Below are 26,261 nucleotides of genomic sequence, written 5' to 3' on the forward strand. Positions count from 1 at the left end.
CGTGTGTGCAAGGGGATGATCCAGAAGCAAAGAAGTACTGAATGGGGAAGAAATGCTTCAGAAGAGGAGCAAATGGCACCTCACGAGACCGGGGGGGATGGGATGGAATCCCAGCCAGGCTCAAAAGCAGGGGGAGAAAGACCGAGGCTCTTCGACCGTGGGCTCTCTGGAGCTGGGAATATACAAAATCTCTCAATCCTTTGCTTGAACAGAAGAAGATCTCAATTCTCAACGGGAGCCAATCTTTGGGATGAAGACTCTCTTCTCCTCTAGGGGAACCCAGAGCTTATTTCTGAAGATTACTTAGGTCAAAACCCTCAAAAGCTAGATGGGGAATATATTTTTGGGATCTCCTCGTCCCACTGTCCTTTTCCATGACCCTTTCCATCCTTTGTACCCACATAAATTAGATATCTTGATTTCTGATAGACCTCGAATCTGAGTCTGTGTGTTAGGAGGGGAGCTTCAAAACGCCATCCTTTCAAGAAGGAAGCTGAGGAATACCCTCCCTTTCATACAGACGGACGGACTCCACTAGTAACAGCTCAGCTTGGGACGGGGGAGGAAGTGTCACGTCGTAGCCAATCCCCAAACAGCTGAACATCGGTTCCTCCTTTTCAAAGTCCCCCCAGGAAAAAGCCAGAATCCATCCCAGGCAATCGTCAGTTGGAACTCCTAAACAAGGGTAGCCATTGTGAAGGGTCAAGGACAGAGGAGTTTTGGAGAGGAAACACAATGCTGCAAGTATTCTTCTGGGCATCTGTGCTCGTGGCATTAGTTATAGATTGGGCGTACCGTGTCCTTTATAACACCGTAACACCGGTAAGGATGGATCTGGTAGAACTCACTGCAAAAACGACGTCGTTTACTACCATGATACGGTTCTCCAACTCAGTGGTTTGGCAGCTGGTGACCCAAATCTAGGCGATCCTTAGGGCCACCATACAAACCCTCTCTTATCTAAAATCTGTTTTAAGGATGTTGTCACATCCTTAAAGTCTGCACAAATATTAGGTTCAGACAGCAAACTGGAAGACCTGGTAAAGAATATGTGTAATGAAACAAAGAGAAGGACAATGTTAGGGAAATGGCTGAAACAACTAAGGATAAGGTGGGGGTGCCAGTTAATTTAGGGAATGACAAAGACAAGACCAATGACACCACGGTTATGGAAAAGGTTTCTGACCATACTAAGGACAGTAGCAAACAGGACAACAGAACAACTGAGGTCACAGGGGCTCATCAAATCCTGCCTCTTTGTGCCGTGGCACGAATCACTGATGCCACCCAAGACTTGGACTTGCTGAAAAAACGATTTCCCAAATTCGCCTCTGAGCCTTATAAATGTTTAAAAGCTGAAAAGGACGTTCAAAGTTTATGAGCCTGATTTTGATGATATTGACCTTATTATGGGAGAAGTTTTCAGCCCCCCTGAACAGAGACAGTTGGTGGAAAAGACCAGGCAGGATGAGACCTTGACCGATTGGCCAAGGGCACACGAACGTGAGGACTTCAATTTTGCCAGACCGGCTCATTTCATGTATCTCAAGAGATGCAGGAAGACCTCCTGCAAGCAATGAAATCATTCTGCTCTAGACCAAATGCTTGAAGCAAGTCTGACAGGGTGGTCCAAGAAAAGAACGAACACCCTGCTAGTTACATGGATAGACTAACTGAAAACATAAAATCAATAATGGGAATTAGCCAGGACCCACAAGAATCAGGGGCCCATATCCATAGGCAGTTTTTGAAGGGATGTAATCTGCAGTTAAGAAATTTCTTTAGGAATTTCTTCCCTAAGTATGACAGCATCTCAATCTCTGAACTTAGGGACACAGCCACATACCTCCATGAAAATCAGAAAGAGGAGGAAGGAGAACAAGATGAGTTTATACAGGAACTGCAGAGTAATGAAAACTCATTGAGATCAAAAGAAATTGAAGAGGTGAAAAAGTTAAACATCATTAGAACATATTCTAGACCTACTTACCAAAATCAAAGGGGTCAGAGAGAAACCAGGAAATGTTTTTTGTGCAACAAGATCAGGCACACAGTCAGATATTGTTATATGAAAAAAAGAAATATGGACATGGTCACATCAGAAACACAAGACATCGCCAAATACCCAGGGCAAGACTTATTACAAGAATACTACAACTTGTTGTTCACAGTGTTCACTAAAAATCACAAACGCCAGATTTGAAAGCAATGCAGCAGGCTATACAAAAAGGTGAAAAACCACATTACCCAGATGTTGTGACAAAAGGGAGATATACAGCAGGAAGCCAGGATCCAGGGTTATTAAAGCAAGAGATTGTGTATGGGAGAAATAATTGGACTAGTGTTAAAAAGAAGAAACAAAAGGGATTGAAATTGAAATATAAAAAGGGAGATGGTGTTACATGGGTGGTACCTGCAAAATGAATTTATAGGTTCTGTGAATTTCCCCTGAAGGATTAAAACAAAACATTGGTAAAAAGCTGAGAAGTTATGGAGATGGAAACAGAGATCAGAAATATAATTGCAGAGGTGAAACAAGATGTAAAAAATTCAGAAACGGGGAGCATAGTAACTGGACAAGAGAAAACCAGAGAACAAATTAAAACATATCTGGGGAATTTCTTTCAGTACAGATTTGGTTTAGGAATTGATCAGAGAAGGAAAAGTTATAAAAATTTGCAACAACACCACCATAAATTGACAGCAGTAAAAAAATAACAAAATCACAATTATCCAAAACAGTTCAACAATATAAAATCAAAGAAAACTGTAACTAAGACACCTGTAACTGAAAACACTGAATATAAAGTCAATACTCTTTCAGAACTGAACAAATTCCCACTTGGACTAATTGAAAGGATAAATGACTGTTTGGGGTCTACTCCTATAGAAAAGAGGACTAGTTTGAACCCTGAAGCTAAAATATTTCATCGAATACTGTGTAACAAGGAAAATTCAAATTTAAGTGATTATACATCTGGAAAAGGGGTTACACCCTCTTCAGGGGGGGAATGTATAATTATTATTATTTTAAATTGCAAAGTTTAAATTCCTTTGGAGAGTAATTTTAGGTTAAGAAACTTGCTACCTCTCCAAATCTAGAAAGGGAACTGTTTGGAGAAGGCTCCATGAAGATGCCTGCACAGAGCACATGCTGCACCAGAAGATCCAGAGTGAACTTTGGGATGTGGTGATCTGACCCGTGTGGGGTTTGAATGCAGTTGTTTGTATGTACACTCTCGTACCAAAGGGGACTGCCCCCAACTGGCTTTTTGTCAATGCACCTAGCAATCGTTGGTTTTGTTCTCTTTTCCTCTTATCCTCAAATTATTGTCATTTCAGATCTGGTATGTTTACAAGACCCATCGGAGAGACTAGCCTTCCTCGGGCCTCGGGGGGGATTGTAAAATGGAGATTTTGAACCCCAGACTTCCATCCCCAGAAGTTCTTGGTATTTCCCAGAATTCCCTGTAATCTCACCTGAGTCCCCACATTGGCGAGATCACAACGGGTACTTAACTGGCAGTAATGCCTCCCTCCCTCTCTTCCATTGCACTGCAGTGATGTAGTAAGTAAGCTAAGCGCGGGGATTTTTGAATGGGCTCATCAGCCCCGGGCACGTGGTTTTTACTTTGTATCTTCTTTATTCCTTGATTTCTAATCATCCTTAATAAACCTCATCAAATAGAATCATTTTATTACCAGACAATTTAATTTTTACAAGTGACAGGACCATTCAAATTCAAAATCTCGAAAAGCTAAGCCCATTAACAGAATATACAACAGAAAATTTGAAAGTAGGGATGGCCCGCAGGCAACGGCAACTGCCAAGGTAGCTCTCCGGGAGGAGGACCGTCCAACGTAGCTCTCCGAGAGGAGGACCGTCCCACCCTCTAAGGCAGAAACAGCAGGCAGCGGTCCAGGCTTCGATGCGCCTTCTCAGTCAGTGAAACACCTCACAGAGCACAGAGTTCATGGAGAACAGTCAGGAAATGGGTTGAGCCGATACAGGGCCAATCGGCACGACCGCGGGCTCACTGACAGGCGACGAGCCGGAACCCTATGGATGGAGTCACGTGGGAAAGCGCGACTACGCAGAGCTCCGGGACACAGGGGCGGCCGGGAGAGGAGGAAGGAACAGCGGCCGCGGGGCTCTGCCTCTGGCTTTCGAGAGAGCAGGAGGTCGGCCTCTTGGCCAAGGGGCTCCTCGCAGCTGGCTACCCACAGTAGAGGTAGAAATGGGTTGGAGGCGTTTGTGGGTGGTGCATGCCGGATTCCGCGGGCAGCCAGGGAGTAAAGAGCTAGACAGGCCCGGTCTGCCCTCAGAAGCCAGAAGGAGGCTTTCAGAAACTTGAGGGAGAGCATGCCAATCCCTCTCCCCTCCTTTTCTCTCTGTCCTTCTCAAAGCGATTCCCTTTCGAGTGACAACACGCCAATAACTAACATGCATCCGAACTACACAGGGAACAGAGAAGGGTCCCTCGAGAGGGGGGTCAGGGAAGGCCAGCGACGGCAGCAACAACGGCGAGTGCTGAGCCCGGACTCACGAAGAGCGGAGTTCAAACGTGGACGCAAGGCCAATCATCGACCCTCAGTTTGCTCCAACTGCCTCGTCTGCAAAGTGGGGACCATACAAGCTCCTAACTACCAGGCTCATTCAGGATCATGTGAGAGAATGTTTGCTACACGCTGAGCACCCCTCCGGGACCACTATTTTGCTATTATTTTGCGGTAGACGAGATTCAAACGGAGTCTTGAAAGCTCTACGGAGAATGGCAGGTAGGTAGAGGACCGGAGGTATGGGGGATACAGGAACAACAGATAGAGTATTCTGTGTGAGGAACAAGGAAGAAAAGTCTGTAAGCTTGGAAAGGTGGGGAACAGCGTAGCAGAGGTTCACGCAACCTTCTTGGTTTGGAGGCCGCCCTGCACATACCAACCCCACCAAATAACTGCTGGCTAGTAACTTCTGAGGTACCCGAAGAATCCAATATTCATTCTCAGATGACCAGCAACAGAGACCCAGGTCAAACATCACCTACTTCCAAGGGCACACAAGCCAAAACCCAAAACGAGGTTGCAATTCAAGACTGGAAAAACAAGTAAACATAAATGAGGAAAATTAATATGGAACTGTATCATTAGCATGGACTCAGTAGAAAAGAACAACTACACATCAACTACAAGGGAAAAAATCCAATAAAATCACAAACTTGGCAAAAGCTCTACTGTAAGTCCTAAATGACATGAAGTAAAAGCACAAAAACGGCCACATCAATGAAATAAAGAGCACTAAAGGAAATAAAGGGGAAGGAAATGAGAGCTTTAAGGGGGGAAATGGAGGCTTGAGTATAAGGAGGTAAAAATCTTAATCAAGTAATATTCCTTGAAAATGAAATTGAAACATTAACTCCATAAGACAAGAAATATTAGTAAAAAATTAAAAGTCTGAAAAAAATAACAGAAAATATAAGGTAGCTCCTATCAAAAACAAATGACCTTAATGGGTAGAACGAGCTAACATAATAAAGATGACCCTCCTACTCAAATTAATTTACTTATTTAGTGCCATACCCATTGAACTACCAAAAAACTTTTTTTTACTAAATTAGGAAAAAACCATAACAAAGTTCATTTGGAAGAACAAAAGATCAAGGATATCCAGGGAAATAATGAAAAAAAACACATATGATGGGGGCCTTGCAGTCCCTGACCTAAAACTATATTACAAAGCAGCAGTCATCAAAACAATTTGGTACTGGCTAAGAAACAGAAAGGAAGATCAGTGGAATAGACTGGGGGAAAGCGACCTCAGCAAGACAGTATACGATAAACCCAAAGATCCCAGCTTTTGGGACAAAAATCCACTATTCGATAAAAACTGCTGAGAAAATTGGAAGACAGTGTGGGAGAGACTAGGAATAGATCAGCACCTCACACCCTACACCAAGATAAATTCAAAATGGGTGAGTGGCTTAAACATAAAGAAGGAAACCATAAGTAAATTGGGTAAACACAGAATAGTATACATGTCAGACCTTTGGGAGGGGAAAGGCTTTAAAACCAAGCAAGACATAGAAAGAATCACAAAATGTAAAATAAATGATTTTGACTACATCAAACTAAAAAGCTTTTGTACAAACAAAACCAATGTAACTAAAATCAGAAGGGAAACAACAAATTGGGAAAAAATCTTCATAGAAACCTCTGACAAAGGTTTAATTACTCATATTTATAAAGAGCTAAATCAATTGTACAAAAAATCAAGCCATTCTCCAATTGATAAATGGGCAAGGGACATGGATAGGCAATTCTCAGATAAAGAAATCAAAACTATTAACAAGCACATGAAAAAGTGCTCTACATCTCTTATAATCAGAGAGATGCAAATCAAAACAACTCTGAGGTATCACCTCACACCTAGCAGATTGGCTAACATGACAGCAAAGGAAAGTAATGAATGCTGGAGGGGATGTGGCAAAATAGGGACATTATTCATTGCTGGTGGAGCTGTGAACTGATCCAACCATTCTGGAGAGCAATTTGGAACTATGCCCAAAGGGCGACAAAAGAATATCTACCCTTTGACCCAGCCATAGCACTGCTGGGTCTGTACCCCAAAGAGATAATGGACACAAAGACTTGTACAAAAATATTCATAGCTGCGCTCTTTGTGGTGGCCCAAAACTGGAAAATGAGGGGATGCCCATCAATTGGGGAATGGCTGAACAAACTGTGGTAAATGTTGGTGATGGAATACTATTGTGCTCAAAGGAATAATGAACTGGAGGGATTCCATGTGAACTGGGATGACCTCCAGGAAGTGATGCAGAGTGAGAGGAACAGAACCAGGAGAACATTTTACACAGAGACTAATACACTGTGGTATAATCGAACGTAATGGACTTCTCCATTGGTGTCATTGCAGTGTCCCTGAACAATTTGCAGGGATCCAGGAGAAAAAAACACTATTCATAAGCAAAGGATAAACTATGGGAGTGGAAACACCGAGGAAAAGCAACTGCCTGAATACAGAGGTTGAGGGGACATGACAGAGGAGAGACTCTAAATGAACACTCTAATGCAAATACTATCAACAAAGCAATGGGTTCAAATCAAGAAAACATCTAATGCCCAGTGGATTTACGCGTCGGCTATGGGGGGTGGGGGGGAGGAAAAGAAAATGATCTATGTCTTTAACGAATAATGCTTGGAAATGATCAAATAAAATATATTTTAAAAAAAAAGTTAAAAAAAAACAATTTGGTACTAGCTAAGAGATAGAAAGAAGGATCAGTGGAATAGACTCAAGGTAAGTGACCTCAGCAGGACAGTCTATGATAAGCCCAAAGATCCCAGTTTTGGGGACCAAAATCCACTATTTGATAAAAACTGCTGGGAAAATTGGAAGACAGTGTGGGAGAGATTAGGTTTGGATCAACATCTCACACCTTACAGAAGATAAACTCAGAATGGGCGAAGGACTTGTATATAAAGAAGGAAACTATAAGTAAAATTAGGGGAACACAGAATAGTATACTTGTCAGATGTTTGGGAAAGGAAAGACTTTAAAACCAAGCAAGAGCTAGAAAAAAAATCACAAAATGTAAAACCAATCATTCTGATTACATCAAATTAAAAAGGTTTTGTACAAACAAAACTAATACAACCAAAATGAGAAGGGAAGCAACAAATTGGGAAACAATCTTCATAACAAAAACCTCTGACAAAGGTCTAATTACTCGAATTTACAAACAGCTAACCCAATTGTACAACAAATCAAGCCATTCTCCAATTGATAAATGGGCAAGGGACATGAACAGGCAGTTCTCAGCCAAAGAAATCAAAACTATTAATAAGCACATGAAGAAGTGTTCTAAATCTCTTATAATCAGAGAGATGCAAATCAAAACAACTCTGAGGTATCACCTCACACCTAGCAGATTGGCCAACATGCCAGTGAAGGAAAGTAGTGAATGCTGGAGGGAGTGTGACAAAGTCGAACATTATTTCATTGCTGGTGGAGTTGTGAATGCATCCAGCCATTCTGGAGGACAATTTGGAACTATGCCCAAAGGGTGACAAAAGACTGTCTGCCCTTTGATCCAGCACTGCTGGGTTTGTACCCCAAAGGGATTATAAGGAAAAAGTCTTGTGCAAGAATATTCATAGCTGGCGGTTGCGGTTGTTAGCTGGAGGCAGCTGCTGCGGTGGCGGCTGCAGGTTGTCACCTGAACATCATGATAATGTGAGTTAGGATGCAATCATGACAACTCTTTGTCCACCACCATCTCCTGCTGTTGCCAAGACTTGAGATTGCTTTAAATGGGCATTCACCTTTATTTGCAGCTCCTTTTGCATCCTGGGACAACATTCTTGGCCCTAGAGTAAGGCACATTTGGGCTCCCAAGAAACAACAACTGCTTCTTAGTGATGGAGAAATAACTTTTCTTGCTAATCATACTCTAGATGGAGAAATCCTTCGGAAGGCAGAGAATGGAGCCATAGATGGGAAGCTTTTTGTGTTGTCTGAAAACGGAGAAATTATTGTTTCATTAGTCTTTGATGGAGACTGGAATGGAGACAGGAGTCATATGGACTGTCAATAATACTGCCACAGTCTGAACTCCGTTTCTACCTTCCCCTTCATAGTGTGTGTTGATAGATTGACACACATCATCCGGAAAGGAAGGACATGGATGCCTCAGAGAGGCAAGAGAATGTCCAGAAGACTATTGAAGGAACAGAGAGTGGAAGATCAGGGTCCGAGCATCGCTCCAATGATCCCTGGACAGGTTATTCCTGTAATGGACCTCCTTTCATCTCTGAAATCACGCCGAGTTCCTGAGGAAATCAATACAAGTGATGCAGTACTGGATGACGATGACCCTGGGGACACCCTGGGGACAGCTGCCGTGAAGGCCTCGTCCTCAGTGCCATCCACTCCCCCCTGCAGACTGTAAACCTCAAAATTTCTTAGACTTATAAATGTTGGAAATTTCACCATTGGGAAATTTCATACTTGAAAAATTCCCTATTGATAGTGGGTCTTGGCTATTGGAATGTGAACCCCATTGGCATGAGAGTTTCCTCCTCTTCCCTTCTTAAGATTACTTTAGGACAGAAACCTTTTGCTGAACAATGGAAAGGACTTTGACCTATGCTTAAACATAGAACAGGAATTTCTTTGAGTCTTGATTGATTTTAGAATTGATACAATGGAGATACTTGGAATCAATCTCCACCCTATTCAGTCCTAACAGGATTGAGTAAGGGCTGCAGCCTAGATCAAAATTTAATTATTCCAATCTCTACCCTACTCAGGTTAACAGGATTTAGAAAGGGCTGTAGCAAAGGATCAAAGATTTAATTATTTGAAAATATGACCTTCAACAGACATGTGCAAAGGCCAGAGACCTCTGGGCAGTCCTGGGTTAAGCTAGAGCCTCCATTGGCACAGGGAAATTGATGGTCAGTGATTGGTAGATGTGAGAACTGAGGGGAGACAATTTGGAGGGTTTCCTTAAGGATAGGGTGGTTGGAAGGCTCGGGGTGGTGGTTGAGGAGTTGGGCTGAGGGGTTGGAGTGTGCTCTGAGAAGCTTGCGCTGAAGGAAGCTGAAGGTGGGGGCCCCGAGATTGTTTCTCCATTTTGGTCACGTGAGTGATAGGGACTGATCTCTTTTCTTTGCCCCAGCTATCTAAGGGCTTGGGCCTTTTGGCCCAGCCTAAACAGAAGGGGTATTTAAGCCCTATTCCCTTCTCTCCCCTTTCTCTCTCCCTCTATCTCTCTATCTCTAATTCCTTTCTTCCTCCTATTGTAATTAAACTCCATAAAAGGTTGACGGCTGACTTGAGTTTTCATTAAGGAATTACATAGCTGAATTCCTTGGCGACCTTAAATTAATATATATCAGTCTTTTAAAAGTGATTTCCTTGTCACCAGACCTGTGGCTGCTCCACAGGAGGAGGGAGCAGCGCAGCTAAAGTAAACGAGAGGGAGAGGATGCTGCGTCTTCCTCTAACTCCTTCAGAACGCGAGTGCTCCGGACTTTGGAGGGACGAGCCTTCCTTTAAATAGGAATCCGGGTCATTTGTACGAGGTCTGGACCAGTCCTGAGGGCTCCACGCCCGACTACACGGAGGGATGGGGGTGTTAGTCCAGTGAAACGGATGCCGCCTTGTCACGAACATGTCTGTAACCGGCGTCGTTACGTGAGGTCAGAGCTGACGGCGTCCAGAAGACGACGTGGCTCAGGAGACGACTATCCGCACAGACGAAAGCTTTCCTCCAAGACGTCCTACACAGACACGCTAGTAAAAGCCTTCCTGGATCGTTTGAAACCTGGTCTGTCTCTGAGGCGTGCTTGTCCGCCATAGAAAAGCCTGAACGCTGCTAAAATACCGAGGGTGCTACGCAGCAGGGTTTGAAAAGCCACTGAAAGGTCTTCGGAACTTGAGGACGGATCTTGATTTAACAGCAGAGGGCGACCTTAACCCAGTAGTGGCTTTGGCTGAGAAACGCCAAGCAGGCCTGCGCTCGTTTCTCTTGGGAAGGCCTTGCTACACCCGTGCCCAAGAGCGGGATGCGCTAAGGACATTCTAAAAGCCTCCTTTTAAGGTTATTTCATCACTCGGAGAAAATCAGTGCTAGAAAACCAGCCGTGGGGTCATCTGTGCAAAGCTCCACTCTCCATTTGCAGCTCGGTTGCATCGTTATAAGTGGATCCCCTCTTGACATGTCAGACTGGCCTTTTGTCTACAACTAGAAGAGTCTGCCAGGTTAGGGCAAGATGTCAATGTTGACAGCAGCTGCTATCTTCAGAATCCAAAATATTTCTGTGAATTCATCTCAAGGTTCTCTGTTCGTTTTTCACACGTTCTTCCTTTTCCACATTTTTATTTTTCCTGAGGGTGCTAGACTGCTGTAATACTTTGTATTCTGTAGACTGAACAGCTGAAAATCAGAGCAGTTTACCAAAATAATGTATAGAGTAACAAAAAGGGAAGGTGAACTTATTTAAAATGTAGAGAGTTCCGGTTAAGATGGCGGCTTAGAGAAAGCTGAAGCTCAGATCTCCGGAAAACCCTTCCCGACCGATCTCAAACTAGAAGCTCCTAAGGCGCCGAAATTCAAAACGATCAACAGCACAGACCCTGGGAACCCTCCTCCTGGACCTGGACCCGGATCAAAAGGTACGGCTCCCCTTAAAAGCCAGAACCCGAGATCCCTCGGACCTCAGGGGTAGGAGCGCAGAGTCCAAGGCTCCCGGAAGCGGCAGCCGCGCCGGGCTCAGAGAGCAGGGTCTGAGGAACAACAACCCTCAGGGTCTTCTACCCAAGTCCCATTCCGGGTGAAAGTTACTGCCTGGGGCCTCCGCTGCAAAGAGCTGGTCGGTCCGGGTGAAAGTTACTGCCTGGGGCCTCCGCTGCAGAGAGCTGGTCAAAACAACAGCAACCCTCAGGGCGGGCAAGACAGCCTCACGGGCTGGATCCTGCTATCCAAGTCTCAGTGAAAGTCTGTGCTCTCGGAGCTTGGGGAAGCGGCAGCCCATCCCCCCGCAGGCCGACGAAACAGCCTCACGGCCAGCGATTCTGAAGGCAACTTCCAGAAAGCAACCTGACCCAGAGAGCCGGGGGAAGAGTGTGGCCTCCTGGTCCAACCCTTCCATTCCAGTTCCAGTGAGGCATATTCAGTTTAACCCAGGGAACGCTCATAGAACCAACATCTGCCCAGCCTCTGATCACCAGACAAAGACAAGAAAAGCCAATCCTCCACGTTCAGAGATGACAAACTCCACAGAAGCACAGAAGCCCCAAAATACCAAGAAAAATAAGAAGAAAGGGGCGACTCTGGACACATTCTATGGAGCCAAAATACAAAATACAGAGCAGATAGAAGAAGATATACAAGAAAATTCTCCAAAATCTTCCAAAGGAAATAGAAACTCTCCACAAACCCATGAAGAATTTGAATCAGAAAGGACCAAAAAGATGGAAGCCCTCTGGGAGGAAAAGTGGGAAATGATGCAAAAGAAATTCACGCATCTACAAATCCAGTTTGACCAAACTGTAAAAGAAAACCAGGCTTTAAAGCAAGAACTAATAAAGCAAAGCCAAAACACCAAGAAATTAGAAGAGAACATAAAATATCTCACCGACAAGGTGATAGATCTGGAAAACAGGGGGAGAAGAGAAAATTTAAGAATAATTGGACTCCCAGAAAAGCCAGAAATAAACACCAAACTGGACATGGTGATACAAGATATAATCAAAGAAAATTGCCCAGAGATTCTAGAACAAGGGGGCAATACAGCCACTGACAGAGCTCACAGAACACCTTCTACACTAAACCCCCAAAAGACAACTCCCAGGAATGTAATTGCCAAATTCCAAAGCTATCAAACAAAAGAAAAAATCCTACAGGAAGCCAGAAAAAGACAATTTAGATATAAAGGAATGCCAATCAGGGTCACACAAGACCTTGCAAGTTCTACGCTGAATGATCGTAAGGCATGGAACATGATCTTCAGAAAGGCAAGAGAGCTGGGTCTCCAACCAAGAATCAGCTACCCAGCAAAACTGACTATATACTTCCAAGGGAAAGTATGGGCATTCAACAAAATAGAAGACTTCCAACTTTTTGCAAAGAAAAGACCAGAGCTCTGTGGAAAGTTTGATACCGAAAATCAAAGAGCAAGGAATACCTGAAAAGGTAAATATTAAGGAAAGGGGAAAATGTTATCTTCTTCTTTTACTCAAACTCTCTTCTATAAGGACTACATTTATATCAACCTATGTATACTAATATGTGGGGAAAATGTAATGTATAAATAGGGGGTAAAGAAAGACCAAATAGAATAATGGTTCTCACACAAAGATTCACATGGGAAGGGGAGGGGAAGAAAACTCCTATAAGAAGGAGAGGAAGAGGGGGGGGGGTTACTTAAACCTCAATCTCAGGGAAATCAACTCTGAGAGGGAAAAACATCCAGATCCATTGGGATCTTGAATTCTATCTTACCCAACAAGGGTAAGGAGAAGGGAAAACCAAGGGGGGGAGGGGGAGAGGGAGAACAAAAAGGGAGGGAAAGAGAGGGGGGAGGGGGAGGGAACAAAAAGGGAGGGACTAAAAAGGGAAACATCAAGGGAGGGGACAAGGGGGACTGATTCAAAGTAAATCACCGGACTAAAAGGTAGAGCCGAAGAAGAAAAGGTTAGAATTAGGGAAGGCAATCAAAATGCCAGGGAGTCCACAAATGACAATCATAACTTTGAACGTGAATGGGATGAACTCACCCATAAAACGTAGACGAATAGCTGAATGGATTAGAATCCAAAACCCTACCATATGTTGTCTTCAAGAAACACACATGAGGCGGGTTGACACCCACAAGGTCAGAATGAAAGGATGGAGTAAGACCTTCTGGGCCTCAACTGATAGAAAGAAGGCAGGAGTGGTAATCATGATATCTGATAAAGCCAATGCAAAAATAGACCTGATCAAAAGGGATAGGGAAGGTAATTATATTTTGTTAAAAGGGACTCTAGACAATGAGGAAATATCATTAATCAACATGTATGCACCAAATAATATAGCACCCAAATTTCTAATGGAGAAACTAGGAGAATTGAAGGAAGAAATAGACAATAAAACCATACTAGTGGGAGACTTAAACCAACCATTATCAAATTTAGATAAATCAAATCAAAAAATAAATAAGAAAGAGGTAAAAGAAGTGAATGAAATCTTAGAAAAATTAGAATTAATAGACATATGGAGAAAAATAAATAGGGATAAAAAGGAATACACCTTCTTCTCAGCACCACATGGCACATTCACAAAAATTGACCATACATTAGGTCACAGAAACATAGCACACAAATGCAAAAAAGCAGAAATAATGAATGCAGCCTTCTCAGATCACAAGGCAATAAAAATAATGATTAGTAATGGTACATGGAAAACCAAATCTAAAACCAATTGGAAATTAAACAATATGATACTCCAAAACCGTTTAGCTAAAGAAGAAATCATAGAAACAATTAATAATTTCATCAAGGAAAATGACAATGGCGAAACATCCTTTCAAACCTTTTGGGATGCAGCCAAAGCGGTAATCAGAGGCAAATTCATATCCCTGAAAGCTCATATTAACAAACAAGGGAGAGCAGAGATCAATCAATTGGAAATACAATTGAAAAAACTCGAAAGCGATCAAATTAAAAACCACCAGCAGAAAACCAAATTTGAAATCCTAAAAATTAAGGGAGAAATTAATAAAATCGAAAGTGATAGAACTATTGATTTAATAAATAAGACAAGAAGCTGGTACTTTGAAAAAACAAACAAAATAGACAAAGTACTGGTCAATCTAATTAAAAAAAGGAAGGAAGAAAAGCAAATTCACAGCATTAAAGATGAAAAGGGGGACAGCACCTCCAATGAGGAGGAAATTAAGGCAATCATTAGAAATTACTTTGCCCAATTATATGGCAATAAATACACCAATTTAGGAGAAATGGATGAATATATACAAAAATACAAACTGCCTAGACTAACAGAAGAGGAAATAGAATTCTTAAATAATCCCATATCAGAAATTGAAATCCATCAAGCCATCAAAGAACTTCCTAAGAAAAAATCCCCAGGGCCTGATGGATTCACCTGTGAATTCTATCAAACATTCAGAGAACAGTTAACCCCAATACTATACAAACTATTTGACATAATAAGCAAAGAGGGAGTTCTACCAAACTCCTTTTACGACACAAACATGGTACTGATTCCAAAACCAGGCAGGTCAAAAACAGAGAAAGAAAACTATAGACCAATCTCCCTAATGAATATAGATGCAAAAATCTTAAATAGGATACTAGCAAAAAGACTCCAGCAAGTGATCAGAAGGATCATTCACCATGATCAAGTAGGATTCATACCAGGGATGCAGGGCTGGTTCAACATTAGGAAAACCATCCACATAATTGACCACATCAACAAGCAAACTAGCAAGAACCACATGATTATCTCAATAGATGCAGAAAAAGCCTTTCATAAAATACAACATCCATTCCTATTAAAAACACTAGAAAGCATAGGAATAGAAGGGTCATTCCTAAAAATAATAAACAGCATATATCTAAAACCAACAGCTAATATCATCTGCAATGGGGATAAACTAGATGCATTCCCAATAAGATCAGGAGTGAAACAAGGATGCCCATTATCACCTCTACTATTTGACATTGTACTAGAAACACTAGCAGTAGCAATTAGAGAAGATAAAGAAATTGAAGGCATCAAAATAGGCAAGGAGGAGACCAAGTTATCACTCTTTGCGGATGACATGATGGTCTACTTAAAGAATCCTAGAGATTCAACCAAAAAGCTAATTGAAATAATCAACAACTTTAGCAAAGTTGCAGGATACAAAATAAACCCACATAAATCATCAGCTTTTCTATATATCTCCAACACAGCTCAGCAGCAAGAACTAGAAAGAGAAATCCCATTCAAAATCACCTTAGACAAAATAAAATACCTAGGAATCTACCTCCCAAGACAAACACAGGAACTATATGAACACAACTACAAAACACTTGCCACACAACTAAAACTAGACTTGAACAATTGGAAAAACATTAACTGCTCATGGATAGGACGAGCCAATATAATAAAAATGACCATCCTACCCAAACTTATTTATCTATTTAGTGCCATACCCATTGAACTACCAAAATACTTCTTCACTGATTTAGAAAAAACCATAACAAAGTTCATTTGGAAGAACAAAAGATCAAGGATATCCAGGGAAATAATGAAAAAAAACACATATGATGGGGGCCTTGCAGACCCTGACCTAAAACTATATTACAAAGCAGCAGTCATCAAAACAATTTGGTACTGGCTAATGTGAATTTTAAAAGTCTCCATCTTGGTCTAGCACCCAAAAAATTGTGCACACCCACACTACACGGGCATGTGCTAGTCAATGACAAATCAGAAATAACTAACTGCCCACCTGGGCTGTCCTAAGCCAAGCTAGAGCCAACCATTGGATTTTGTGAGACACAGGAAGTGAGGTAGGGAACAGCCTCTGGAATTCGGGCACTTCCTGTGGGGAGAGGGAGATGCGAGTTGGTGTTAGGGAGAGTTGGTGTTAGGAGCTTGGAGAGGGAGGACGCCCGCAGACAGCTTTCCTTCAGATTGGTCACGTGAGTTAAGGACTGACTCTTTCCACCTGGGCCTTTGGGCCTAAACTCCCTCTGCCTTGGTCAGAGGTTGAGTAGCCCCTTTTCCCTTTTCTCTTCTCTCCTTCTCTCCCTCTCCTTTCCCTACTCCCAGTGTGATTAAACCTCCATAAACTTCATTCTGACTTGAGTGTTTCATTTTTAGGAATTTCATAAGTAAATTCCTTGGCGGCCATTGTTTAATATTACATAAATCCTGTAGCCACATTTTAGCCATTACTATATTATAACCTCTCCCATCTCCCCTAAATTTCCACATTACACTAAGAAACAGAAAGGAAGATCAGTGGAATAGACTGGGGGAAAACGACCTCAGCAAGACAGTATACAATAAACCCAAAGATCCCAGCTTTTGGGACAAAAATCCACTATTCGATAAAAACTGCTGGGAAAATTGGAAGACAGTGTGGGAGAGACTAGGAATAGATCAGCACCTCACACCCTACACCAAGATAAATTCAAAATGGGTGAGTGGCTTAAACATAAAGAAGGAAACCATAAGTAAATTGGGTAAACACAGAATAGTATACATGTCAGACCTTTGGGAGGGGAAAGGCTTTAAAACCAAGCAAGATATAGAAAGAATCACAAAATGTAAAATAAATAATTTTGACTACATCAAACTTAAAAGCTTTTGTACAAACAAAACCAATATAACTAAAATCAGAAGGGAAACAACAAATTGGGAAAAAATCTTCATAGAAACCTCTGACAAAGGTTTAATTACTCATATTTATAATGAGCTAAATCAATTGTACAAAAAATCAAGCCATTCTCCAATTGATAAATGGGCAAGGGACATGAACAGACAGTTTTCAGCCAAAGAAATCAAAACTATTAACAAGCACATGAAGAAGTGTTCTAAATCTCTTATAATCAGAGAGATGCAAATCAAAACAACTCTGAGGTATCACCTCACACCCAGCAGATTGGCTAACATAACAGCAAAGGAAAGTAATGAATGCTGGAGGGGATGTGGCAAAGTAGGGACATTAATTCATTGCTGGTGGAGTTGTGAACTGATCCAACCATTCTGGAGGGCAATTTGGAACTATGCCCAAAGGGCGACAAAAGAATATCTACCCTTTGACCCAGCCATAGCACTGCTGGGTCTGTACCCCAAAGAGATAATGGACACAAAGACTTGTACAAAAATATTCATAGCTGCGCTCTTTGTGGTGGCCCAAAACTGGAAAATGAGGGGATGCCCATCAATTGGGGAATGGCTGAACACGTTGTGGTATATGCTGGTGATGGAATACTATTGTGCTAAAAGGAATAATAAAGTGGAGGAATTCCATGTGAACTGGAATGACCTCCAGGAAGTGATGCAGAGCGAGAGGAGCAGAACCAGGAGAACATTGTACACAGAGACTAATACACTGTGGTATCATCGAACGTAATGGACTTCTCCATTAGTGGCGGTGTAATGTCCCTGAACAACTTGCAGGGATCCAGGAGAAAAAAACACCATTCATAAGCAAAGGATAAACTATGGGAGTGGAAACACTGAGAAAAAGCAACTGCCTGAATACAGAGGTTGAGGGGACATGACAGAGGATGGACTCTAAATGAACACTCTAATGCAAATACTATCAACAAAGCAATGGGTTCAAATCAAGAAAACATCTAATGCCCAGTGGACTTACGCGTCGGCTATGGGGGGTGGGGGGGAGGAAAAGAAAATGATCTATGTCTTTAACGAATAATGCTTGGAAATGATCAAATAAAATATATTTAAAAAAAAAATAAAAATAAAATGTAGAGAAACTATGAATCACGCAGTCGTTAAAACTATAATGCTTAGGTGCTACTTTAAAACTGAGGCTTTAAACTTTATTGAAAGGCCAAATAATATTTAGGGTCCCCGATTATAGTGGGTAACCCTATATTTCTCATTTTATCCAGGCTCATTGAACTATGAAATATGGGAACTTGAACTTGACATTTAAGTATGTCTTACCACCTTAAGACAGTATTTTCTTTATTAAGAGCCAGACTGAAATATTTATATTGTCTTCCCCTTGAAAATAAACATTTGAGGGAGAATAGAAGATGTTCCTAAAAGTCACGTAATTTTCCCTTTTCTAATGTTTACTGATGGGAGTTTGCAATCACGGTAGCTCTGAAATTATAAAAAGTGTCAAAATGTATCCTTTTTGACCACTGAGAGATTTCTTTCTATCTGCTCACCCCTTTGGGTCCAAGTCCACAAGGTTTTGTGTTTTCTCTTCTGGAGCAAGAAGCATTTCTGCGGTTACATGTTTCTTCTTGTTAGGCTTTTTTGGGGTTTGCTTTGTTCTGACCCACAACTTTGAACGGACGATGTAAGTGCTTCAGAGGATGTGGGATTTTGCCAATTTGTGACTTGCACTGGAGTCACTGAATGACTGACTTTGTGGTGCTGACCTTTTCTTTACCTTTTACCATTACTCCAGAACCCAAAGGTATCATCATACACAACTGTGTGGCTGTTTGGATCTCCAGTGATCCTTTCATGATTAGTCGTAGAAAACCCTTCATGGAGGTTTTTCCTAGCGTGGGTTATAAGAGATTGCCTTGCTCGACGGAGTAATTTGTTCTTCCTCTTGAGACTCTTTAGTCACTTGTAACTAAAAGGAAAAATGAACAATGGAACTGAAAAGGAAATCAAGTGCACGTTTCTAAATAGCCTGAAGGGGCTATCTTGGGCCCCAGGGAAGGTCGCCATACCTACATCCGGCACATTCAGTACATCTTCAGCCTGAAGAGAGACACCCAATTTCGGCAGGACTTAGATACTGCCTGATTCCCTTCTTGTTTTGGACCTTCCTGGCAGCGAGACCATGTTCCCACCTTCAGAATATTGTGGACGCGAACACTGTGCTAGTGCCCAAGAGAGTTTCTGTTTTAAATGGGGCTGGAAACATGGAATAAAAAGAATTGCTATTTGGCAGAGAAGCAGAAGGAGAAGGTCTGTGTCAAGTCCCTTCGAAGAAAGGTTGCCTACCAAGACCAAACCTTAGGCCGAACACCGACTGGCCTACATACGGCACTAGCTCAGAATAAATCGACAGACACGACCGACGTCCATGCCTCATGTCTCCATCAAAGCCTGGATTCCTAATTTAAATGCTGGACGGTTGTTCAAATGTTGCTTTTGTTGTCTAGAATAGATCATGTCCAGTGAAAGAACTTAGTAGAGCATGAGCAGATTCTAGGTCATATAGCTTGTTTTTCCAGGCAGGAGAATTTTGAATAAAATATCTTTGAAATTAAAAAAAAAAAAGGAACATTCATGGCTGCGCTCTTTGTGGTGGCCAAAACTGGAAAAGGAGGGGCTGCCCTTCCATTGGGGAACAGCTGAACACACTGTGGTGTCTGATGGTGACGGAACACTCTTGTGCTCTGTAAACCTCAAAAATTTCTTAGACTTATAAATGTTGGAAATTTCATACTTGAAAAATTTCCTATTGATAGTGGGTCTTGGCTATTGGAATGTGAACCCCATTGGCATGAGAGTTTCCTCCTCTTCCCTTCTTAAGATTACTTTAGGACAGAAACCTTTTGCTGAACAATGGAAAGGACTTTGACCTATGCTTAAGCATAAAACAGGAATTTCTTTGAGTCATGATTGATTTTAGAATTGATACAATGGAGATACTTGGAATCAATCTCCACCCTATTCAGTCCTAACAGGATTGAGTAAGGGCTGCAGCCTAGATCAAAATTTAATTATTCCAATCTCTACCCTACTCAGGTTAACAGGATTTAGAAAGGGCTGTAGCAAAGGATCAAAGATTTAATTATTTGAGAATATGACCTTCAACAGACATGTGCAAAGCCAGAGACCTCTGGGCGGTCCTGGGTTAAGCTAGAGCCTCCCTTGGCACAGGGAAATTGATGGACAGTGATTGGTAGATGTGAGGACTGAGGGGAGGGAACTTGGATGGTTTCCTTAAGGATAGGGGGGTCTGAAGACTCAGGGGGTGGTTGAGGAGTTTGTCGGAGTGGTTGGAGTGTGCTCTGAGAAGCTTGCTCTGAAGGAAGCTGAAAGTGGGGGCCTCTGAGACTTTCTCCATTTTGGTCACGTGAGTAATAGGGACTGATCTCTTTTTTTTGCCCCAGCTATCTAAGGGCTTGGGCCTTTTGGCCCAGCCTAAACAGAAGGGGTATTTAAGCCCTATTTCCTTCTCTCCCCTTTCTCTCTCTCTCTCTCTCTCTAATTACTTCCTCCTATTGTAATTAAACTCCATAAAAGTCCGGTTCTTAGAAAGGTGCTTCTTCGTGCTTGCGGGAGGAAAATGGACGCCCAGACGGTGAAGGGCGGAAGAGAGTCTCTGAAGATCCCGGATGGCTCGTAGCAGGAAATTCAGAGTAGAGTTTACCAAGGAACGGCTAGAGCGCCCGGCTCGCTCAGAAAGACCCAGGTCGGAGCTTGTGGGGTCCTGGAAAAGCATTTACGTTCTCTCGGACTCGGGGAAAAGGTCTCGGCGCCCCTGGCTTCTGAGGGCCTTTCTAGCTCTGGCGTGCACTGCCGAACGGTGAGGGGAGCGAATTCTAAATGCGCACGTTTGCCTCGAGCTGAACGCCGACGCCACTACTTTACCCATAAACGCGTCTACGGGGGTCACGAGGGAATGTCCGTCCCTTCAGGCGGCATATTCTTAGGGAAGACTAAACTATCCTCGGGCTTCTCCCGAACAGCAAAGGGAGGACGCAAGCAATGCTCACCGAAGGTGCCGTAAAATCCTCTGGGTCCGCACGTCCCCACACCGTACTTCCTCAGAGACGCCAGGGCTGCCTCCTTTGTGAGAGAAGAAAGAGTGTTAGACGGTTCAGGGAATCAGAACGGACGCTTCCTGTTATCTCATCAGAAGGAGCAATTCTGAGGCTAGCCTGAAATGAGAGCAGCCCAGTGTCATGAGAAGCCTGACCACAGAAAAGCGCCGGAGAAGAGAGGGTCGCGGCTCCCGAGGGGACCACGGCTGATCCCGTGCCGCCCTCCGCCGAGCCCATTCAGGCTGCCACAGGAGCTGCCACAAGAGGCCGCCAGCCTCGCCTGCGGAGCTCTCCGGGGGGGCTCACATCCTCGTCCTCCCTCCCCCGCTCACGGGGAAGCAGGCGAGTGGCTCCCAGCCCGAGCGTGCCGCCCTCCCGGGGCCACCCGCTGCCCTTCCGGGACTCCCCGGGCCAAGCCTGGAAGAGGGGCCGCCCTGGCGCGGCAGACGCGGGCCCGCGGTTCTGCTAGCGGCTCCGGACAGGCTGAAGCTTAGCAAAGCAACTGGACCAAGTGAGCCGCACGGGGGGACAAAGGGACGGCCCGCGGCTCAGAGCGAATTCTCGGTGCAAAGTCCTTAGGGAGGGGGAAGCCCGTCGGTGTGCTGCCGGCCTCACCCAGGAAGTGGAGACTGGCCTTAGTGCCGCGACTCACCTTTATCCTAGCGTTGTCCAGGAGTCCCAGGAAGTTAAAGGAGGCGAAGTTGACACACTCCTTCCCATTCACCACGATTCTGTGGCCTGGAGGACTGGGGAAAACGTAGAGCGATGAGTGCGCGTCGTAGGGCCACCCCAGGCGGGACGCCGCCGACACGCCCGCCCCTCACTGCGCTCACTCCTGCCACACACACCCGCGCACACCCACTAACCACTCGCAGCCGTGCGGCCCACGAAGGAGGGGCCGCCCCCTCCAAGGAGCGGCCTCCGGGGTCGGGAGGGAAGCAGGAAGCGGGTCCGACTCGGGACGTGCAGACTGTCTCGAGGCAGAATCGCGCCCTGAAGGAGGCCGCCATCAAGGGCCACTTTGTGGCTTCCCACGCACAGGGGAAGGGCAGAGAGTCCCAAGAGAGGGCCGCCGTCTGCGTTCACTTCCCAGCCCGCTCGGGGGACCTCGGAGAGGACGCGTGACGACGCTACGGGAGGAGGAGGACGTGCGAGAGCAGGCCGAGCGCCTCGCGGTGGAGCCACCCTCAGCGGAACCCACCAAGACAAAGGCAGAGGAAGCACCCAGGCCTGGGAGGAGTCGCCTCAGAAATGGCAGCACACACGCCTGAAGCCAGCCGCAACACGTTGGCCAAGGCGTTCTGTGCGTGCCTCAAGAGCGCGCTAAGATTCTCCCCAGAAAGCACCCTACAAGGCACATCCAGGAAGGCACGCGCTTCCTGTTGGAGAGAGGTGTGGAACAGTTGCATGCGAAGAGCGGAAACGGCAGAGCAGTGGCTTGCACACGCCCACACGCACACATGCCCACGCACACACACACACACGCATGCCTGCATGCACATGCACACACACGTACACTCACACACGCACATGCACACACACACACGTACACTCACACATGCACACAGGTACACACACGCGCACACACTCACCCACGCACACACACGTCCACACGCACACACATACACGCACGCCCACACATGCACATGAACACACGTACACACATGCACACACACACGCACACACACGCACACACGTACACTCACACCCACACGTACACGCACACACATACACACACCTGCACACACCTGCACACACACGTACACGCACACCCACGCACCCACACATACACGCGCATGCACACATGCACACACGCACACGTACACGTGCACACGCACACACACACCTCTCAAAATAAAAGGAAAACTGGGGAAACACAGCTCCCCTGGGAGAAGAGGAGAGAAGAGCCCAGGCAGCAGAGCGGTCCAACATGCCACGACTCCAGCAGAGGCCACAAAGCTGCAGAACGGGAAGGAAGCCGAGCCAAGCCACCCTCCCCAAGGACGGAAGGCTGAGAAGGCAGGAAGCCCCTTCCCCAGAGCAGCAGAGCAGGGGGAAGAAGCCCAACTGCAGAAAAGGTCGCCCTCTCCCTCGGCAGCAGAGCCCAGAGTGCCCGGCCCGTCCACATTCGCTGGCAGGGCCAAGGAAACGAAAGAGACGAGCCAGCCCACAAGACGGAAGGGGAGCCGTCAAGACAGGGTGCTGAATGGCGCTGGACAAAACGGCTGCCGCCAATCTCCTGGGATCAAGGCGCCCCTAAACAGAAGCAGCCATGACTACCCCCAGTACCAGAGGAGGGTATTCTGCAAGCCGGAAATAGCTTGCTCTACCCCAGGAACAGAGACCTGCCTCAGTGGACCGATAGGGTCGAGGGAGAGTGTCGGGGATCCAGCAGAGAAATGAACAAAAGGGGAAAAAGCTGGGACAGGGGAAATGTACTTAGGGACAAGGAAGACCAACCTATGAACCCAGATGACGGCACCACAAAAGACCCACGTGAAGCAGCAAAGGAAAGTGTGTCAAGCCCCAGAGAGCCCTCAGAACTTGGAAAACCAAAAAACAAGAGAACTGATCGAATCTCAACAGCGAAGGAAAACATTCGCTGAAGAAATCCCCCCCCAAAGACGAGAACAGGCCAAAAGGAAAGGAAGGCACAGAAGTACAGCGAAGAAAATATTCTCTAAGGAATAAAATGGACCAAATGGAAATGGAGGCAAAAAAATTTGGAGAAAGATGACGCCTGAATGGCGCTGGGACTCAATAATAAAAAGTAACAGGGGAGCTTCTTGATAGCTTTCACGAGACTGAGAAAGAAATTCGGAATGATTTCTCGTATAAAGATTTCTTTCTCTCCACTACTTTTTCTACAAATTACAATAACAACATTTTAAAATGTAGAATTTCAATGCACGTGTACATAGATATCCATATGTATACTATATATTTTATATGACACATGTATATTTACGTAGTATGTCTGTTTCAAAGTGTTTGTCATATGACTTGGTAAGCTGCCACACCCTATGTCTACATTCAGTCCCTATTCCAAGACCTAATTTCATTTTGCTGATTCTTATTCCTACTCCATTTTTTAGACTCTCCATTCCGCGTGCATGCACACACGCACACACATACACACATGCACACACATAAACGCACACACACACGCACACACGTACACACATGCACACATAAGCGCACACACATACACACGTGCACATGCACACGCACACGCGCGCACGCACACACACACCAGATGGGGGTAAAAAGCACATGAAAAAAGCTGTAATTCTGGCACAAGAATTCTGATTCTGATACAAGAATTGTAACCCACAAAGATTTCTAAGAATAATTTACCAAAAGAGTCTGTAATCGCAGATGATAAATCTGTTGCTTAATTCCTCTGAAATTTTACAAAGAAAAAAAATAAAAGTTCCTTCTTCCCAGAAGCTAATTAACACAACATTTAGGTTGAATGGAAAAGAACATTATAAATTCCAATAAGTACATTAGGCTGCAAAGTGCTTTTCAGTCCTCTAGAGTAGCCAAACTATATTTACCCTGAAACAATGTTGTAGTTAAGAGCAGGATGGTCTTTCGAAACAGGAGGAACAAGGGGTTCTGGCTGCCACTCTTCAATTAATTCTTCCTTTTCCTATAGGAGAAAAGGTCAGAATATAAAACAACTTGTGGAGAAAGTAAGTCCATAGCACAAGAAAATAGTGAATGATTAGTTTAAAATGTTCATCATAATAGGATTTTACGTATATTTCAAATTTATCATTTTAAAGCATCAATATTTTATAGTCACAATAGTGATCTTTCTCTATTACAATCACTTCAGTAGAGCCCCTTCATGCCACTGCCATTCTGCCATGCTTGCTCTGAGATAATTGGTTAAAACATACTGAAGTCCATTTTTAGGCCCGATTTTTATTTCAAGATCAATCAGACAATTGCTTCCTGCCACAACTGCTGCTGCAGTTTGTTCTATCATCAGGCTTGCTGAAGCATCCCTGCCCTCTCTAGGTTCTTTCTCTTCCTGCACCAACACTGACAGTTTAGTGTTCCTGAAAATAGAGAGGCCATAGAGTTCCAACTCACTTTCAGGACCTGAGGGTCGTCTTGGTATGGGGGGCACGAATACCGCTACTACTTACACCACACGTAGTTTCCATTTAAATAAACCAGCCAAAATCTGGAACTATGCCCAAAGGGCGATAAAAGACTGTCTGCCCTTTGATGCAGCCACAGCCCTGCTGGGTTTGTACCCAAAGAGATCATAAGGAAAAAGACTTGTACAAGAATATTCATAGCTGCGCTCTTTGTGGTGGCCAAAAATTGGAAAATGAGGGGATGCCCTTCCATTGGGGAATGGCTGAACAAATTGTGGTATCTGTGGGTATTTGAGTATTGAGCACAATGTGATTGTGCTCAAACGAATAATAAAGTGGAGGAATTCCATGGGGACTGGAACAACCTTCAGGAAGTGATGCAGAGCGAGAGGAGCAGAACCAGGAGAACGTTGTACACAGAGACTGATACACTGTGGTACAATTGAACGTAATGGACTCCTCCATTAGTGTCAATGCAGTGACCCTGAACAACCTGGAGGGTTACAGGAGAAAGAACACTATCCACATCCAGAGGAAACACTGTGGGAGCAGAAACACCGAAGAAAAACAACTGCTTGATCACATGGGTCGAAGGGACATGGCTGGGGACGTAGAGTCTAAATGAACATCCTAGTGCAAACACCCACATGGAAATAGGTTCTGATCAAGGACACAAGTAATACCCAGTGGAATTGCGCGTCAGCTACGGGAAAGATGCGGTTAGGGGAGGGAGGAATAGAATATGATTTTTGTAACCAAGGAATAATGTGCTAAATTGACCAAAACAAATAAAATTTAAAAAACAAAGAAATTTAGGAGTAACCAGAAAAAAAGAAAATAATAAAATTATCCTTTTTTTTTCTGATGCAAGGCTTAACACAGAAAATAATCTGCACAGATCATCTTTTTTTCTCCATGAATTCTTCTCTAGTGTAAGAAATATGTGTCTTGTTTCACAGCATGACAAACAGGGAAATAAGTGTTATATGTGATCATATGAGTACAGCCTATATCATATTACCTGCCTTCTTGGGGAGGGGAGAAAGTTGAGAGGGAGTGGAAAAACAAAGAATGAGATATATTTTAGGTATAATTCATGTGAATTTGTTTCTCTTAGATAAGCATATTTATTATAA

General features: G+C 44.0%; 1 protein-coding gene and 1 pseudogene across 3 annotated transcripts in view; one reads left to right on the forward strand and one right to left on the reverse strand.

The window, feature by feature from the left end:
• Nucleotides 1–26,261, reverse strand: part of SPTLC1 (serine palmitoyltransferase long chain base subunit 1) — a 71,785-nt gene that overhangs the window by 38,608 nt on the left and 6,916 nt on the right. For all 3 annotated transcript variants that reach the window (XM_056825015.1, XM_056825017.1, XM_056825016.1), the window contains exons 3-5: nucleotides 24,571–24,665; nucleotides 21,663–21,756; nucleotides 20,963–21,035 (exon numbers count right to left, since the gene is read on the reverse strand). In XM_056825015.1, coding sequence (XP_056680993.1) covers nucleotides 20,963–21,035; nucleotides 21,663–21,756; nucleotides 24,571–24,665 — 262 coding nt within the window. The remainder of the gene's footprint in view (nucleotides 1–20,962; nucleotides 21,036–21,662; nucleotides 21,757–24,570; nucleotides 24,666–26,261) is intronic.
• Nucleotides 8,267–10,604, forward strand: LOC100014561 (guanine nucleotide exchange factor C9orf72-like; annotated as a pseudogene).

This window comes from Monodelphis domestica, chromosome 3 (assembly GCF_027887165.1).
Source record: "Monodelphis domestica isolate mMonDom1 chromosome 3, mMonDom1.pri, whole genome shotgun sequence".
NCBI classification, from domain to species: domain Eukaryota; kingdom Metazoa; phylum Chordata; class Mammalia; order Didelphimorphia; family Didelphidae; genus Monodelphis; species Monodelphis domestica.